Genomic DNA, 16,461 nt, shown 5'->3' on the forward strand with positions numbered 1-16,461 from the left:
TTCAGCTCAGGTAGTCTGACTTCAGACCCATCCACTCTCAATCATACCAAGCATCATACAATTCTGTCCTGGCTCAACACATTTCCTCTGCCTAAAATGATCTTCTCTCAGTGGCACTTGGGTGGCTCTGCTGGTGAAGCATCTGCCTTCAGCTCAGATCATGATCCCAGGGATGGAGTCCCAAGTCAGGCTTCCTAATCAGCAAGGAGCCGGTTTCTCCCTTCCCCTCTGCTGCTCCCCCTGCTTATGCTCTCAAATAAATAAAATCCTAAGGAAAAAAATAATAAAATGCTTTAAAATAAAAAAATAATAAAATAATATCCCTCATTTTTCTGCGTGGAAGACTATGAAGCATATCCCTAATTTCATAGTCAGAATCCTCCAATTCCCCATTTTAGTATTTCATTAAAATTCAGGTATGATCACAAATTTACATAAATGTAAACTCCTGAGTGCAGAGACTGCACATATTGTAGATACTCATTAAATATCATGTGTTACTCCCTAAAAATGTATTTTAACATACGTATTATATATGAGAAGATTTATATTAAAACAACAAAAAAAACCAATGTCATATTTATTTAATCTTTATTTGTCCTCTACATGCATGAAAGCACACAGCTTTCACACAACACTCAGAAATGCTATACTCAGAACAGTGACCCTAATTCTAAGGTAAGAGTGCCAAGGACATAAATTGAGCATAGTAGGTGCACTCCACACCTTTAATCATGTACCTACTAATAATAACACAATCTGTCAATTACTACACTTACAAGCCCCAAGCTCTGTCTTCTGGTTAACCTGATGGTGTACTTCCGAAAAATAATTTGGCTGGTTTTGCAAATATGTCTATTTAAACATTTATACCTTATAATCCAACTGCTCATAATTCCATCTCTGGGATCTCAGTTTTAATCCAGTGATCTATGTCTATCCCTATACTGAATAAAGTTTGTGTATGTGGTAACATATGACCTTGCTTGTCATATTATTACAAATCTGTCATGACTACTTTTGGACAAATATTGTCTTCATCACCACCATTAGAATCTCTTTTGATCCAGTAACTCAAAAAACCTGTTGTGATTTTTACTGGAATTACATTAAATATATAGATTACTTAGGAGAAAGCTGATAAATTTTTTAAAGAAGATTTTATTTATTTATTTGACAGAAACACAGCGAGAGAGGGGACACGCAGGGGGAGTAGGAGAGGGAGAAGCAGGCTTCCCACCGAGCAGGGAGCCTAGGATCACTACCAGAGCCAAATGCAGATGCTTAACGACTGAGCCACCTAGGTGCCCCGAAAATTGATAACTTGATAGTATTGATTTTTTTCACTCCATGAACCCAGCCCATCCTCATTTATTTATGTCTTTTATGGGCTTTATATCCTAATGTATTTTTTTCCTTAAATCACTGCAAATTTCATTTGTTTTATTTCTACTTAATAGGCTTTGTGGCTATATAAAAACAAGATTTAATTTGAAATTTATTAATTCAATATTGCTGAAATGGTAACTTTACCAATTTTTGCCTAATCTTAGATCCAGAAAATCTGAATGCTTATTATATCTCATATTTTTGTCTATCACTTGCAAATAAAAAATTTCCTTCCTTCCCAATTAAACTGACCTATCAATTGATACTCAAATACCTACTTTTAAAACATTTAACTTAAGATTATGATGTTCACTATATAAAGTATATGAAAGACATCAACTAAGGAGTTCCTCTCTAAAATCCTTATAGTATTTTAAAAAAAATCCTTATAGTATTATTCAAATACCTATACTTCATAGATAACTAACATAGGTAAAATGCTTACTGAAAATCAGGCACTAGGGTAGAAGGTTTTATATATAATCTTGATCAAAGGAAAGTTAACTGAGGGAACAGACTCAGAAAAATGAAGTGATTTGGCCAAGTGACTGATGGGATAGAGCTTGGATTCAAATCTGAAGTCTCAGAAGCTCCAAATCCATGCTCTTCTTGTGAGAGTATATGGTAAAGCCATTTAGGAAAGCACAAACACACACCTTAAACATTCTATACAGGAGTATTTTGGCTCACAACTATTCTTAAAACTAATAATATCACAGAAGTATCATTAATGTAACAGCAGCAATGCTTTTAGAACATTTTCATTATTTCAAACTCATTCATGCAATATGAATCCCAAGATCTCTGATTCAACAATGAAAGAGCTGATATAATTAGCAGTTGCAGAATTTTCGTACAGCCAGTAAATTTCCATCACCATGATTGGTTTCGAAAACCTGTTCACCTGGTTTTTCACCTTCTCTGTGAGTGATTACTCCTTTTCTACCTTACCAGTGTTACTCTTATTCTTTCCTCAAGACATAGTTTTCTTACCACTACATTCAAAATAAAGTAAAAAAAGGAAGAGGAGGAGAAAAGGAAAATTCATCAGCTAATCAGCCTACCCAAGTTATCTATCTCAATGATGTGAAGAGAATAATTATCTTTTAGGAACAGACATAGTAAAGATATCTCAAGAATCACTGGATGAGATGCCTTTGTAGCAGATGATTAAACTAATGTCCAGTAAACAGTCAGAATTCATGTAAACATTTACCATTTAACAATATTTGCTAAGACTTGAAGACTACGGGGGCAAAGTAATTATTCTGCATCTTTATATAATCTCTACCCTAAAGCCTTTGAATTCAATAAATACTAGATATAAGAAGGGTTAAAAAAAGTTGCAAAATGGTTTTTTCAAATTGCTAACTTTAAGTTATTTAGTGATACACTAAGTATATATAGGACAAAGAAAATTAGTTTAAGCAAAGGCTAAAGATTTAGATTATCCAGGTTTTAACAGACAAGTAGCTTGATTAGATAACGTCAAGGAATTGATGTCTAAGGCTTTCCTAAATAACAAAGGGAAACTGGCTGTTTAAAACTAAAAAAAAAGTTTATGTCCTATTAATAGCGGAATATAATGGATTACTTTATATTTATATTACATATATACATATATATACATATGTATTACATATATATATTTGTGTATGCTACAAACTCCTCTCTGAAAGAGGTTCTCTGAATGAGAACCTCTGTATCACTCCAATGAAGGAGTGAAAAAAAATGATTTTAAGCCTATGAAACGATCAGAAAACTTTTTTCCACTGGGGATTATCTTCCCCCACATTCTTTGCTACCCTAAGTCCTCCTAACTGTTGAAATACGTTTTCCCAAGATCACAAAATTAGATTTATCCGTAAGTCTATCTTCTCAAACAAAAAAAGGTAACTCTATTAAAGTAGGTTACATACCCAACCAAGTCCCCTTTCTGCCTCGAAACCATCCTATTTTTTCACCGTACGTGAGATCTGCTCTGTCCTGTGCCCCACAAATTCTACCGAATACACATACATAAACACATACAAATTAATACTTTAAAATATTTTGATTTCTTCATTTCCAAGGGTAAAAAGCACATGAAAGGTCAGAAAATGAAAAGATTGCATTTGCAAGAGTGGCAAATGGGCGTAATAGGTTTATTCACTTAAAAAAAATACAAAGAGGAAGAAAAATATTCAGTAGTTGATGGAATGTGCAGCACAAAGGCTAAGTAAATGCTTATCACAAAAAGATTTAATATGCATTACACAAATGAAAAAGTTAGCTTATCTAGCGGTTAACAGTTAGAAGTAGCAGAATTCAGAGCTTTACATAGCTACATAACCAAGAAACTAAGAAGCAGAATGCAATGAAGATTTAGGTTACTTTCAGTTATCTGTATTCAACGACAGGCATAGCAACTACTCACATCATTCACATGTAAACGCTTAAAATTTCCCCAAGTTTGCATCCTTTAAATTAAAACAAAAAATCCCACAAACAACAACAAAAAACTTGCAAAGTAAGCCTTGGTCTTCCATCTAAGTTACATTATAACGATTTCTAGGCAGAAAAAAAATAAGCATCATCACTGCATTCTTTGCATATCCTTTTATTATGGCTACTTATCTTCCTTGAGCCAAAGTATTAGCAGTATTGGGCCTGGTTTCTTCCCATTAAAAGCAAACAACTTTTCATGTACCTTATCTATATAAGAGGGACACAGCACATTAAACAATTAGTTTTGCTGACATATGTATGCATAAATAAGTATAGCCCAAATACTAGTCTTTCCTCATTAGACATACACATAACAATTTAGTAATTTGGATGGTTGTTACAGTTTACTGAAACTTGAGATTCAAAGCCAAAGAAAAAATCAGATACAGAAATTCTGTACTAATCTTCTATACCAGGATAAATTACATACATCCAACTATTTTATTAAAAAAATAAAAAGTATCTTTAAGTTGCCATTTCCTCCATTTCTGTCTGTAGGTTTGCAATAGAAAAAATACTTCGAACTGCCAAAGAACCCACTACATTTTTACTAAGTAAATAATCCTAAAATCTATCACTCTGCCCATAGTAACAACAAAAAATGCTGTGTGAAACAAGTCACATTTTTAATGGCTAAATACAGCTTTGTCTAGAACACATAGTACTTGGTAGCACAGGATTTATAGCACAGATGCTGATTAGCTATCTTGTTTCCCAGAAAAAGAAAATGGTTAGATTTTTTTCTCTCCCCACAAAAATTATTGGTCTAAAAGGTGTTTATCAAAGTAACTGACACTTTGTTAGTTTAATTATCACAACTTATAAGCCAAGAATTTAATATCTAAAAAGTCCCAAGACTTTGCCCCAATAATTTGTCATCTCAGTCCTTTTTCTGGAACATGTCTCAAGATAGAACAGATTTGTAAAAAAATGCCACATGCATTCAAGACACTCAAAACAATTATAAAAATACCAATTTTGTAAATATAATGCTTTTACACATTTTAACAGCTCTTAGAATCAATGGGGTTGTAACCATGGTATTATATTTTAATTAGCAGCAATTTTTTTTAATGATACATAAAATAACGTCACCCTTTACAAATAAATGGCATCTTAGAATTCCATAAAATACGGCAACTTTCTCAGAATCACAGGCTTTTTTACCCAAGAAGATAGCCCAGTATCTCATTTTACAGATGAGGAAAATGAAAGCCCAAATAAGTATGTCCCCAACGTCATAAATTCAAGAGCAAAAAAAGACACAGAAGCCAGGTCTGATTCCCAGTGATGCCCTTTCCATTACACAACCCAACACAAGAGGTTAATGAGATGAAAAAATTACCTGGGTTTAACCAAATAGTTAACATACAGTTATCTAATATAATCTCTCTATAAAAAGCTTGTCACTTAGGAACCCTGTAGGTTTATGGTCTGAATCTAAAGAAAATGTCTCAGACTGACTCAAAAGCAACAACGACCACACACACAATCTAGCGTGTTTTTCTCATTTGGTAAGATGTATAATGAATTACAGACACTTCAGAAATTAGAGCTTCCCTTAATGTAGAGATTTCATAGGATGCATCAGAGTAAGTCAATATAATGTCACTTGCACCTCCCCCCCCCAGCACCCCCACCCCCAGTCCTGGGAGAAAGACCCGCCAAGGGGAATTATTACCGCCCCCCACCCCCCGCCCCCGCCAAAACTCAATAGTTAGAACAAGGCCAGGGATTCATTTACCAGTACTAGAAACTTCGCACATCTTTTCCAGTCCACCAACTACAAATTCACAGGTGGTTGGTATGTTTACATCGCTCCCCGGAGGAAAAAAACTAAAGGAACCCAATCAATGTAGTGACACCCGCAGTTTGTTTGCACGCTTCGAGCGGAGGGACAGGAGGAGCCGAAGGAGAAGGTGCCCGAGAAAACGACACGTTATCTGGGCTCTGGGGGGCCGCAGCACCGGGCGAAGACTGGCGCACGGGAGGCGTCGCGGAAGAGGCCGGTGGGCAGCGCGCCTCGGCACTCCCCTTCGCCCACCCTCTCCGTTCCCCAAGTGGGAGAGGGATTAGAGGTGGGGAGTGGACAGGCGGGGCGGGGGCTGGGGGGAGATCCGAGCCTGGCCTCGCTCCCCCCCGCTCAGCCGGCCGGGCGGAGGTGGCGGCGGGGCTCCGAGGCCGCGGGAGGCCATTTTAGCTGCGGGGCCGCGGAAAGCCCCGGCGGCCCTCCACGTCTCAACACCTCGATCGTCCCTCGGTCCCGCCCTCCCCCCGGGGGCCGCTCCCCGCCGCGGGGCCGGGCCGGGCCGGGCCGGGCCCCGCGGGGCGGGAGAGGCCGCCGGGCCCGGCCAGCCTCGGGCCGGGGCTCGGGGCCGCCGGGCGGGGTCCGGCGCGGGGGCGTCGTGTCGACGGGATCCGGGCGGAAGAGCGTGCAGGGGGAAAGAAGGGAGAGGGCGGGGAGCCGTTACCTATACTGGGCCGCAGCCGCCGCCGCCGCCGCCCCGCTGTGGGTGAATCCAAAGTAGTTGCCGGTCGCCATTTTGGCATCTTCCCCCAGCCGGCTGGGCACTGCGGCGGGCACGGAGAGTCGGGTCCCATGGCGGGAGGAGAGGTGCGTTGGGGCAGAAACGCCGAGGGAGGGAAAGGGAGAGAGAGAGGCGCTGTGAGAAGCCGCCCTCGCCGGGCCAGGGCCCGGGCCGCGGCCGCCTCCCCCTCCCGCCTCGCACTCCCTCACTCACTCGCACGCCCCGGTGGCGGCCGCCGCCTCCTCCCCGGAGCCAGCCCCAACCCCCGCGTCTCCCCGCGGCCCCGGGTCGGGTAAGGGGCCGGGCAAGGACCTCGGCGGGGTACATTATACTCACCATAGGTGAAAGAAACTACAGGGCATATGGGAATCATGGGCTCGGGCTGCTGCTGCTGAACTCTGAACTCTCACCCACTGCCTCCCTCCTCTGCCCCGCTCCTCCTCAGCGGAGAACAGACCGCCACCTCCCGCCGCACTGCGCAGGCGCCCCCTGCGCTCGGCACCCTGGGAGCTGTAGTCCCGGCCGCCTTCGCGGCTCTGGCGGGCGCGTGCCGGGCCTCGGGCCGAGGCGGGCCTGGGGGAACCGGCGGGAGAAGGCGGTCTGGCAGCTAGCTCTCCACCGGGAAGTGACCGGGGAAGGGAGCCGCAACAGGGGCGATAGAGGAGAGTGCGAGGAGCGCCTCGTCCTCCCGTGGGGGGATCAGGGAGAGTGAGCACAGAGAGTGACGTCGGTTAGCCTTCTCTTCTTACTTTTCACCCTTTCACTTTTTCGTGTGCAATGCTCTGTTTCAGTCCTTCTCGACTGCGCACGCTTCGTGAGAATTTGAGCTGGAGGGGCACCTGGGTGGCTCAGTGGGTTAAGGTCTGCCTTGGCTAAGGTTATGATCCCAGGATCCTGGGATCAAGCCCCGCTTCGTGGGACTCCCTTGCTCAGCAGGGAGCCTGCTTCTCCCTTTCCTCCCCATCTGTGGGCTCTCTGTCACTCGCTCTCTCAAATAAATTTTTAAAAATCTTAAAAAAAAAAAAAAAGAATTTGAGCTAGATGAATTTGTACACTTCCTTATTCGCTCATTCTTCTTGTTCCCAGCCTCAAAATCGGGGAGGGAAAGACGGGGGAGGAGAGGAAAAGAATGCTAGTCTGTTGGACTGGAAGCACAACTCCAAACATCCCTCCAGAACACCCTCTTCCCCCCACCTTCAACCCTCCCACCCCCACCCCACTGAAGTGTCGGGCTATGTCGGGGGATGTATGCGGGGAGAAAAGGAAGTCCCTTTTACCTTCTGGGGAAAAAGGGGGAGGGTGTCAGACAAGGACCAAATAGTATAGCGGACAGTGACTGCAGCTTTAGGAATAAAGCCAGGCAAAGATAGGAGGGAGGTGCTTTTTGTAGAGTGTGGGCAGAACAGTCTCCTGTGCAGAGCCTTGAAGGAAGGGAGGAAAGAGCCTGGTAGATACCTGGAGGACCCGGAGTGCGCAGGAGCAGCAAGAAGTTAGTGAGGCTGGAGCTGAGCGATAAGGAGACAGGATCTTCAGAGAGGTCCCTGCTAAGGATGCCAAATCTTTCCTGGTGAGGACGGAAGACTACTCTCCCTCATGCAAGCATTTCTTTCTTCCCTCTGCTTTCTCTCTGTTTTCTCTTTACTTTCCCCGTTCATTTCCACCCACTCTTCCTTCTTACAGTCCGTCTTCTGTTGGACGATTTCCTTCCCCCTTACTTCCTGCCTCTGAACAATGCATAAATGCTCCATTTCACCTCTTCCTCATCTTCTCCATGCCCCAGACCCTCCGCTACTGGCTTCTCCTCAGTGTTTGTTTATTTACTTAATTCTTTAAAAATAATCTAACCATTTTTTAAGAAGTTTGTTTAAGTAATCTCTACATCCAGTGTGGAGCTTGAACTCATGACCCGGAGATCAAGAGTCACGTGCTCCTCCAACTGAGCCAGCCAGGTGCCCCTCCTCAATGCTTAACATGAGCAGTAAAAAGAAATGCAAAGGGTGAATCAGAACTCACTCATGAGGTTTAGGGCTTTATCCCACATTTTTATGCCATAGCAGAAACAATACTTCAGTTCTTACTGTGCCAACCAGACTCCCCCACACCTCCTACAAATGTATGAGTTCTAAGAACCTGATTTATCCTCTTACTCATTTCAAAAAAGAGAAAATGTAGAACATTGGGGGGAAAAAATCAATGTCATTGTTTTTGACAATACTGATGTTTCTCTAGGCAAAAGCTTTTTGCAGTCCAAGTGTGATGCTAGGAGAAAGTGTCTCCTACACATAGGATATTAGAACCCCATTTAAAGGTCTTGAACTTCATGGAGCAATAAAGCTTTTAAGGCACTGACTGTAACTGCTTTGATAAACTTGTACTATTAGTTACTAGGCTACTTGAATAAAACTGGAGGAGAAAAGACAGGTGTAAATCACCTGCCTAAGAAGATTATTTTTAGGCCAATTTTATGCTTGGCTGCTTGGCAGGCCTTTAGAGGATGGAAGAAGTCTGCTGGCGCACCACAGTGAGCGAGCAGGCAACTAGGAAGAGGAAGGCGTGCCTCTTTGGTAACTGTTCCTAGAGTTCAGAATAAGTGTGGCCGTGGTGAAAATTGTCTGCAACAGTGTGCTCTTTAAAGAGAGAATCTGTAGGAAGGGCTCAACTTACCCTTGGCATGGATTTATTCAAGGAAGGAATTTTGGGATGGGCTTGGAATTAAGAAGCCTTGGGTCCTTTTCCTCCGTATTTAGTAGCAGCATGACCCGAACACATTATTTAATCTTTCTCAACCTCTATGACAAGAATAATAATAACATCTCCCTCACAGGACTGTGGTGGCGGTTAAATGAGGTAGCACTTCTGGGTGCCTGGGTGGCTCAGTGGGTTAAAGCCTCTGCCTTCAGCTCAGGTCATGATCCCTGAGCCCTGCATCGGGGCTCTCTGCTCAGCAGGGAGCCTGCTTCCTCCTCTCTCTCTGCCTGCCTCTCTGCCTACTTGTGATCTCTGTCTGTTAAGTAAATAAATAAAATCTTTAAAAAAAAATAAATGAGGTAGCACTTCTATAAAACAATGTCAAGCACAGAGTATTTATGTAAAAAGAACTAGGCGGGATGATTGTGAATCCTTTCAAAATCTACCTTCTAGGGCGCCTGGGTGGCTCATTGGGTTAAGCCGCTGCCTTCGGCCCAGGTCATGATCTCAGGGTCCTGGGATCAAGTCCCACATCGGGCTCTCTGCTCAGCAGGGGGCCTGCTTCCCTTCCTCTCTCCTACTGTGATCTCTCTCTGTCAAATAAATAAATAAAAAATCTTAAAAAAAAAAAAATCTACCTTCTAGTAAGTGAATGCACTATGCAAATCAGTCACCTAAAACCAAAAAGTAGGTGGCTCTGCTCTGGGAGGCTGTATGTCCCCAGTCTAGTCAACATCGTCATATGTAATCCTCTAGGCCAAAAACAGGTGGGAGACTTGATTGGAGGACGCCATTCATAACATCTGTCATCCTTCATGTCCAGAAATGGTTGGCGCTGGAATACAAAAAATTACACTTAGCTGTCATTCTCCACACTTCAGCTAGAGCGATGGGTCCAAAATGCAAATTTGATCAAATCCTTCTGTGCTTCCTCTCACTCTTAGGACCAAGCAAAATTTTCACGTGGCTTATAGAGTCCTTGCAGTCAGGCACACCAGCCTTTTCCAGCATCTTCCTCCTCCTCCTCTTCATTCCAGCTACCTTGGCCTCTCTTTACCATGCTCCCTCCCACCACAGGGCTTTGCATGTTTTGTCTGACTAGATGGCTCTTCCTTCACCTAGTTAACCCTCATGCTTCAAGATCTCCACTGGATCAATTCTTCCTCAGCCTTCTCTGACCCCGTAGTCCATCAGACCCTGATTATGCTCTCAGAGCCTCAGGCATCCCTCCTTAAGTTGCCTTTGTGACAGCTGCAATCTCGCACTTACTGCGCCATTGTTTGGTTAGCATTATTCCTGCCATCAAACTACAGCTCGATGAAGGCAGGGTGCCAGTATGGGGTGCCTGGTGATAGGCACCCAGTAAGTACGGATTGAATAAATGAACCAGGTATTGCACAGCTTAATCTTTGATGATTCAGAAGGCAGTTTCAGGAACCTGTAATGCCTCAGGGTCATCATTAAGAACTTCAGTTAGCATCTGAAGGCAAATGAGAAAACGTTAATCGGCAGATCCATTAACCACAAGGTGGAGCTGGTCTGAGAAGGCCTGTCCCTAAACTCACCCCCAATACATCTAGTCACCTTTAGTCACACCTTTGAATTGAGACCTGGTATCCTGAAAGGACTTGTTAAAATGCAAACCTGTCAGCCAGAAAGGATAGTATATGAGCTACTCTGTATACCAAGAGAGTATGGCATGGAGAATGAGGGCTTGGTCTCTGAAGCTAGACCCATATGACTTCAAATCTCAGCTCTCACTAAGTGATAGGGCTTTAACAACTTCCGAGAGGTAAAGGTCCTAGGTCAATGTGGGGTTCATTGCAACTACTATGCATGTTGGTTGGTTATTCTAACCATCTCCCATTCCTGTCACCCAGAGAAGAAGCCAAAAAATGGGATGTAGGGGAAGGGTAAGCTCAAACCCATGATGGGACCGGGAAAGGGGTAGGGCACAGAGGATCATGCATGAGGCATGCAAGGGGAGGCAAGGGGCAGGCTGCATCTGCGTCATTGTTTCCCCAATGACCAAGGGAGGGAGCAAGAAGGCCAGGAAACTCACTTGGAACCTCTGATGGTCTCCCAAGTTAGTTACAGCGATTGCATTTGGGGCTAACAAAGAAAGAACAGGAAATGAGGCTCTAGCTCTGGGCATGACTTGGACAGGCTGAGATTCCAGGCATTCCGGGACTTTACCAACATAGGCAGATGGTGCTAGGAGCGGACAGCACGTGGAGGACAACAAAGTCAGGCTAGGGAGCTGACCTAGATGTCAGACTGAATTTTAAGGGCCAAATGGGTAGGATAATGTTCATGATTCAAAGGGAAAGTTTTGATTTTATTACTTTTTAAAAAGATTTTATTTATTTATTTGGCAGGGAGAGAGAGAGAGAGAGAAAACAAAGCAGGAGGGGCAGCAGGGAGCCTGATGTGGGGCTTCATCCCAGGACCCTGGGATCATGACCTGAGTTAAAGGCAGATGTTTAACCAACTGAGCCTCCTAGGAGCCCTGGAAAAGTTCTGATTTTAATCAAGAGAACCTTAACTGAAGGAGGTACTCCAGGTGGTGGGATGTGAAAGACCAGGAAGCATTTTCCTCTAAATTCTTCCATCCTCTCCCCTCCCCTCACCCCTTTCTCCTTTTCTCCCTTCCCCTCTACTCTCCTCCCTTCCCTTGGAGGAATAACCGTGTAGTCTTGGAAATGTGCTGTAGTAAGGATATTCTTCAGAATCCAATTAAGTTCTTTCTTGAGTTTTTGGCCAATGGATGTTGGGTGGTGGATAAATGGATAGAGACATGAAGAACTCTTAAAGAATTGAGGAGCAAACAGAACCATGGTCCAAGGTCAGACACTAGGGGAATCCACAGAGATAAAATGCATCCTTGATAAACACAGTGACACGGACTGGTGCAAATGGGGGTTTAGTGGAAAGATGATGTATTTCATCTCTATTAAGAGAGTTTGTGGGGCGCCTGGGTGGCTCAGTGAGTTAAGCCTCTGCCTTCGGCTCAGGTGGTGATCTCAAGGTCCTGGGATCGAGCCCCATATTGGGCGCTCTGCTCAGTGGGGAGCCTGCTCCCCCCCCCCGCCGCCCCCTGCCTCCCTCTCTGCCTAATTGTGATCTCTCTCTCTCTCTCTAAATAAAATCTTTAAAAACAAACAACAAAGAGAGTTTGTGATACAGTGGTTTCTTCTAGGGGTAGTTTTTGTGAATTCAAGTCCTGTCTGTACCACATACTAGTTGTGTAGACCAAAGACAAGTTATATAACCTCTCTGAGACTCAGTCTCTTCAGGAACTAATAACACCTTGTTCATATGGTTGCTATGGACATTAAATGAATTAATACATGAAAGGTTCTTAGAACATTGCTTGGCACATAGCAAATGCTCAGTGCAATCATGACTCCATTAACAAATCCTGAAACCATTAGCAGTCATTCCTCAGGCCCTGTTCCTCCAAGTCCCTGGCCACCACTAACCTCTTTTCTGTCTTTATGTATTTATCTGTACTGGACATGCAATATAAATGGAATCATATAACATATAGCTTTCTGTGTCTGGCTCCTTTCACAAAGTCAAATGTTTTCAAGTTTCTGTTATAGCATGTATTGCTACTTCATTCCTTTTTATGACTGAATAATATTCCATAGTTTGCATCTATCCCATCTATTTATCATTCATAAGTTGGTGGATATTTGGGTTGTTTCCTCTATTTGCTAGGAAGAATAACACTACTATCTATGAACATTTATGATGGCTAATTTTATGTGTCAACCTGACTGAGCCAAGGGTAGCTGTAAAGCATCATCTCTGGGTGTGTCTGTGAGGGTGTGTTTGGAAGAGATTAGGGTTTGAATCACTAGACTGAATTAAGATGCCCTCATTTCTGTGACTGGGCATCATCCAATCTGTCAAGGTCCTGAACAGAACAAAAGGGCAGAGGTCTGGGGAATTTGTTCCCTCAGCTTGAACTGAGACATTCATCTTCTCTTGCCCTGGGACTTGGAGCTTCTGGTTCTTGGGCCTTTCAGCTCCAACAGGGATTTATTTATACTATTGGTTCTGATTCTCAGGCCTTCAGACTTAGATTAAATTTCTTTCCCAGCTTTCCTGGTTCTGTAGCTTGCAGATAGATGATTGCAAGACTTCTTGGCCTCCATAACAGTGTGAACCAATTCATATAATAAATATCCTCTTATATATAATCCCTGTGCATTGGTTCTGTTTTTCTGGAGAACCCTGACTAATACAAAATTTTGCACTGACGTATTTTCAGTTCTCCTGAGAGCAATTTCCTGTATACACCTAAAAAAAACCTTTCTAAATATCTCAAGTTCTCTTTCTCTGCACAGCCACTGCCCTAATTTGTCTCTTGCCAAGGCCATTCAACAGCCTACTAATTGGTCTTTCTAAGGATCTAATCCTCTCAATTCCATTCTCCACATAAGTATCAAAGGACCTAAGATTGAAAAATGGTACTAATAATAGTAAGAAGAACTATATACATTACAATAATTCGTTCTTTTAAAAAATCTGAAGTAGAGGATTGCCTGGGTATCTCTGTCGGTTAAGTGTCTGCCTTTGGCTCAGGTCATGATGTCAGGTTCCGGGATCAAGTCCCTCATGGGGCTCCCTGCTGAGCAGCGAGCCTGCTCCTCCCTCCGCCTGCCACTCCCCCTGTTTGTGCTTGCTTTCTCTCTCTCTGACAAATAAATATACTCTTTTTAAAAATCTAAGGTAGAGACTATTATGGGTATCCCATTTAGAGATGATAAAGCTGAGTTCACAAAGCTAGTAAGTGTCAGAGGCAGGATTTAAATCTAACACCAACCTGATTCCAGAATGCCTAACCTCTGTGACATACCACCTTCTTGAAACACCTCTGGCCAACACGTCTCCCTGCTAAAGTCCTTACGAAGATTTCCGCTTGGCTAAAGTAAAAAATGGCCTATTACTTATAGCACATGGCTATATCTCATTCATAAATTCCTGGAGTATTTATATTATCAACTCTCTATTTTCTGAAGCATCCCATACTTTGCATTTTCCTCACATACATCAAACTTGTCATTTCTTGTTCGATGTCTTTTTTTCCCCTGGGAGAGAATGTGGTAAGCACCACAGAGTCAGGAACCATGTCTGTTTTATCACTGTTATATTCCCAATGCCTAGAACAATGGCAAGAACATAGTAGGCACTTGATAACTATTTGTGGGATGAATGAGAGTAGTTCTGTTTTTCATCTCTTGAGGACAATGGTTTTATGATATGTATTTTTGATATCTCCCTCTACACTCCTCCAACTACCACCTGGCACAGTACTAGGCACATATGAAAAGTTCAACCTGTTTTAGTCCTCCCAGTTCCCTTGATACTTCAGCATGGATTATCTGCTGCCAAGTCTCAACTATAGTGCTGTAAGGGTTTCCTTGTGTTAGTAACACATTCTAAGAAATTGAAAGAACATGCAGAATTCAAAATAGCCAGGAAGAATAGCTATTTAGGGGCTTGGAGAAGAGGCTAAGCCATGCTGTGATCTTATTTATTTATTTATTTATTTAGATTTTATTTATTTATTTGACAGACAGAGATCACAAGTAGGCAGAGAGGCAGGCAGAGAGAAAGTGGGAAGCAGGTCCCTGCTGAGCAGAGAGCCCGATGCGGGGCTGGATCCCAAGACCTTGAGATCATGACCTGAGCCCACTGAGCCACCCGGGTGCCCCTGTGATCTCATTTAGAGATTGATATGAAATTAATGAGGGATGCTGAAGGGCATATTGGTGATAGAAACTAGAGTTTTAGTGTTGTTTAACTTAAACTCCTTAATGTGGCTAATGACTACCATATTGGATGGTACAGCACTAGAATCAGATGATCTGTATTCAAATCCTGACTTTATTATATGACTAGCCAATTTGCTCAACCTCCTGTGCCTGCTCTCCTCATCTATAAAATGGGGAAAATAATAATAGGACTAATGTCATAAATTTGGTGTGAGGATTAAGTGACTACATATACACTTCAAGCTAGCATTGAAGTGGCTTGGGAAAGAGGCCAGCTGACATACAAAAAATGGGTCATCTAGTCTACCTGATTAGTAGAGAGCTACTTCTGCTGGGAACACACTGTTGTGGGTATTTACATGGTGTATTAGTTTCCTATTGCTGCTATAGCAAATACTATAAACTTCTTGACCTGCAGCCAGACATATCATTTTATAATTCTGCAGTTCAGAAATCTCAGTGGGCTAAAATGAAAGTGTCACAGGGATGCATACCTTTAGAAGGCCCCAGAGGAGAATCTATTTCCTTTTCCAGCTTCTAGAGGTTATCCCCATTACTTGGCTCATGGTTCCTTCCTTCATCTTCAAAGCCAGCAGCAGAGTATCTCCAGATCTCTCTCTGCCTCTGACACTCCTGTCTTCCTCTTTTAAGGACCCTTGTGGTATATTAGGCCACCTGGGAAATCCAGGATAATCTCCTCATCTCAAGATCCTTAACATACTCACATTGGCAAATTTGTTTGGCCCTGTAAGAGAATATAGATTAGGGGACCATTATTCTGCCTACCACACATGGGATAGGGACATTTTCATATCCAGTGACCATTCTGAAAGGTCCATCCAGGTACCTCTCCCCTGGATCTTCCTGTCACCATTTTCTAGGCTTGTTCTTTCTCAAGTCCCTGCTCAGCTGGCCAAGCTACTAGCCAGTGCTCATTAATAAATATAGATCTATGCTCAGTCTATCTTTATTTACACATGAAGTAGATAATAAGGCGTACACCTTAAATCCTCTGGGAATGCCCCCTGGGAGGATTTTCCTTTACCACTATATTTCAGGGCTACCCTGAGTGGGGCAGTAAGACAAAAATCTTCCAATTCTAGCTGGAAGCAGTACAGCATACAGATTGGTCAATGATTCTTCCACATTTGCCTCTTTAATTCACTGATCATAGGGATTCCTGGTGAAGCTAACAATGACTGGAGGAAGAGAGAGCAAAGTACTAGGAGCAAGTTACAGGGCGATCCTGGGCCGCCTGGTTGTGACAGTGTATTTTGCTCCAGCCTGGTCTCAGATACCACTTTTATTTTGGGATAAAAAAATATTTTATTTTAGACGTGTTTCATTTTGTAGTTTGGTAGAGAAGATAATACTCGGTTCATGATGGACAGTTCTCCTGGGTACTTGGTATCTCCAAGTCAGGTCTCTCCTGGGGCCCAGAAGTCTCCCGGGCTAGAAGTAAATTTTTAGCAAATGTCATTTAATAAATTTCATTGGTTCTAATCTTCCATAGATTATAAAAGCAGCAAGGAAAATAACTCTGCCAATAATAATTGTAGGACAAAATTGATTATAATTATTAT

General features: G+C 42.9%; 1 protein-coding gene across 3 annotated transcripts in view; it reads right to left on the bottom strand.

Moving 5' to 3' along the window:
* The window catches only part of ZFR (zinc finger RNA binding protein), an 86,486-nt gene extending 79,594 nt beyond the window's left edge, over positions 1 to 6,892 (bottom strand). For all 3 annotated transcript variants that reach the window (XR_009353733.1, XM_059173732.1, XM_059173731.1), the window contains exons 1-2: positions 6,741 to 6,892; positions 6,348 to 6,447 (exon numbers count right to left, since the gene is read on the bottom strand). Coding sequence is in view for 2 of the 3 variants with exons in the window: in XM_059173732.1 (XP_059029715.1) it covers positions 6,348 to 6,447; positions 6,741 to 6,777 (137 nt within the window). In the remaining variant the exon portion in view is untranslated. The remainder of the gene's footprint in view (positions 1 to 6,347; positions 6,448 to 6,740) is intronic.
* Between the last annotated feature and the right edge of the window lie 9,569 nt (positions 6,893 to 16,461).

Source organism: Mustela lutreola, chromosome 5, assembly GCF_030435805.1.
Source record: "Mustela lutreola isolate mMusLut2 chromosome 5, mMusLut2.pri, whole genome shotgun sequence".
Lineage (NCBI taxonomy): Eukaryota > Metazoa > Chordata > Mammalia > Carnivora > Mustelidae > Mustela > Mustela lutreola.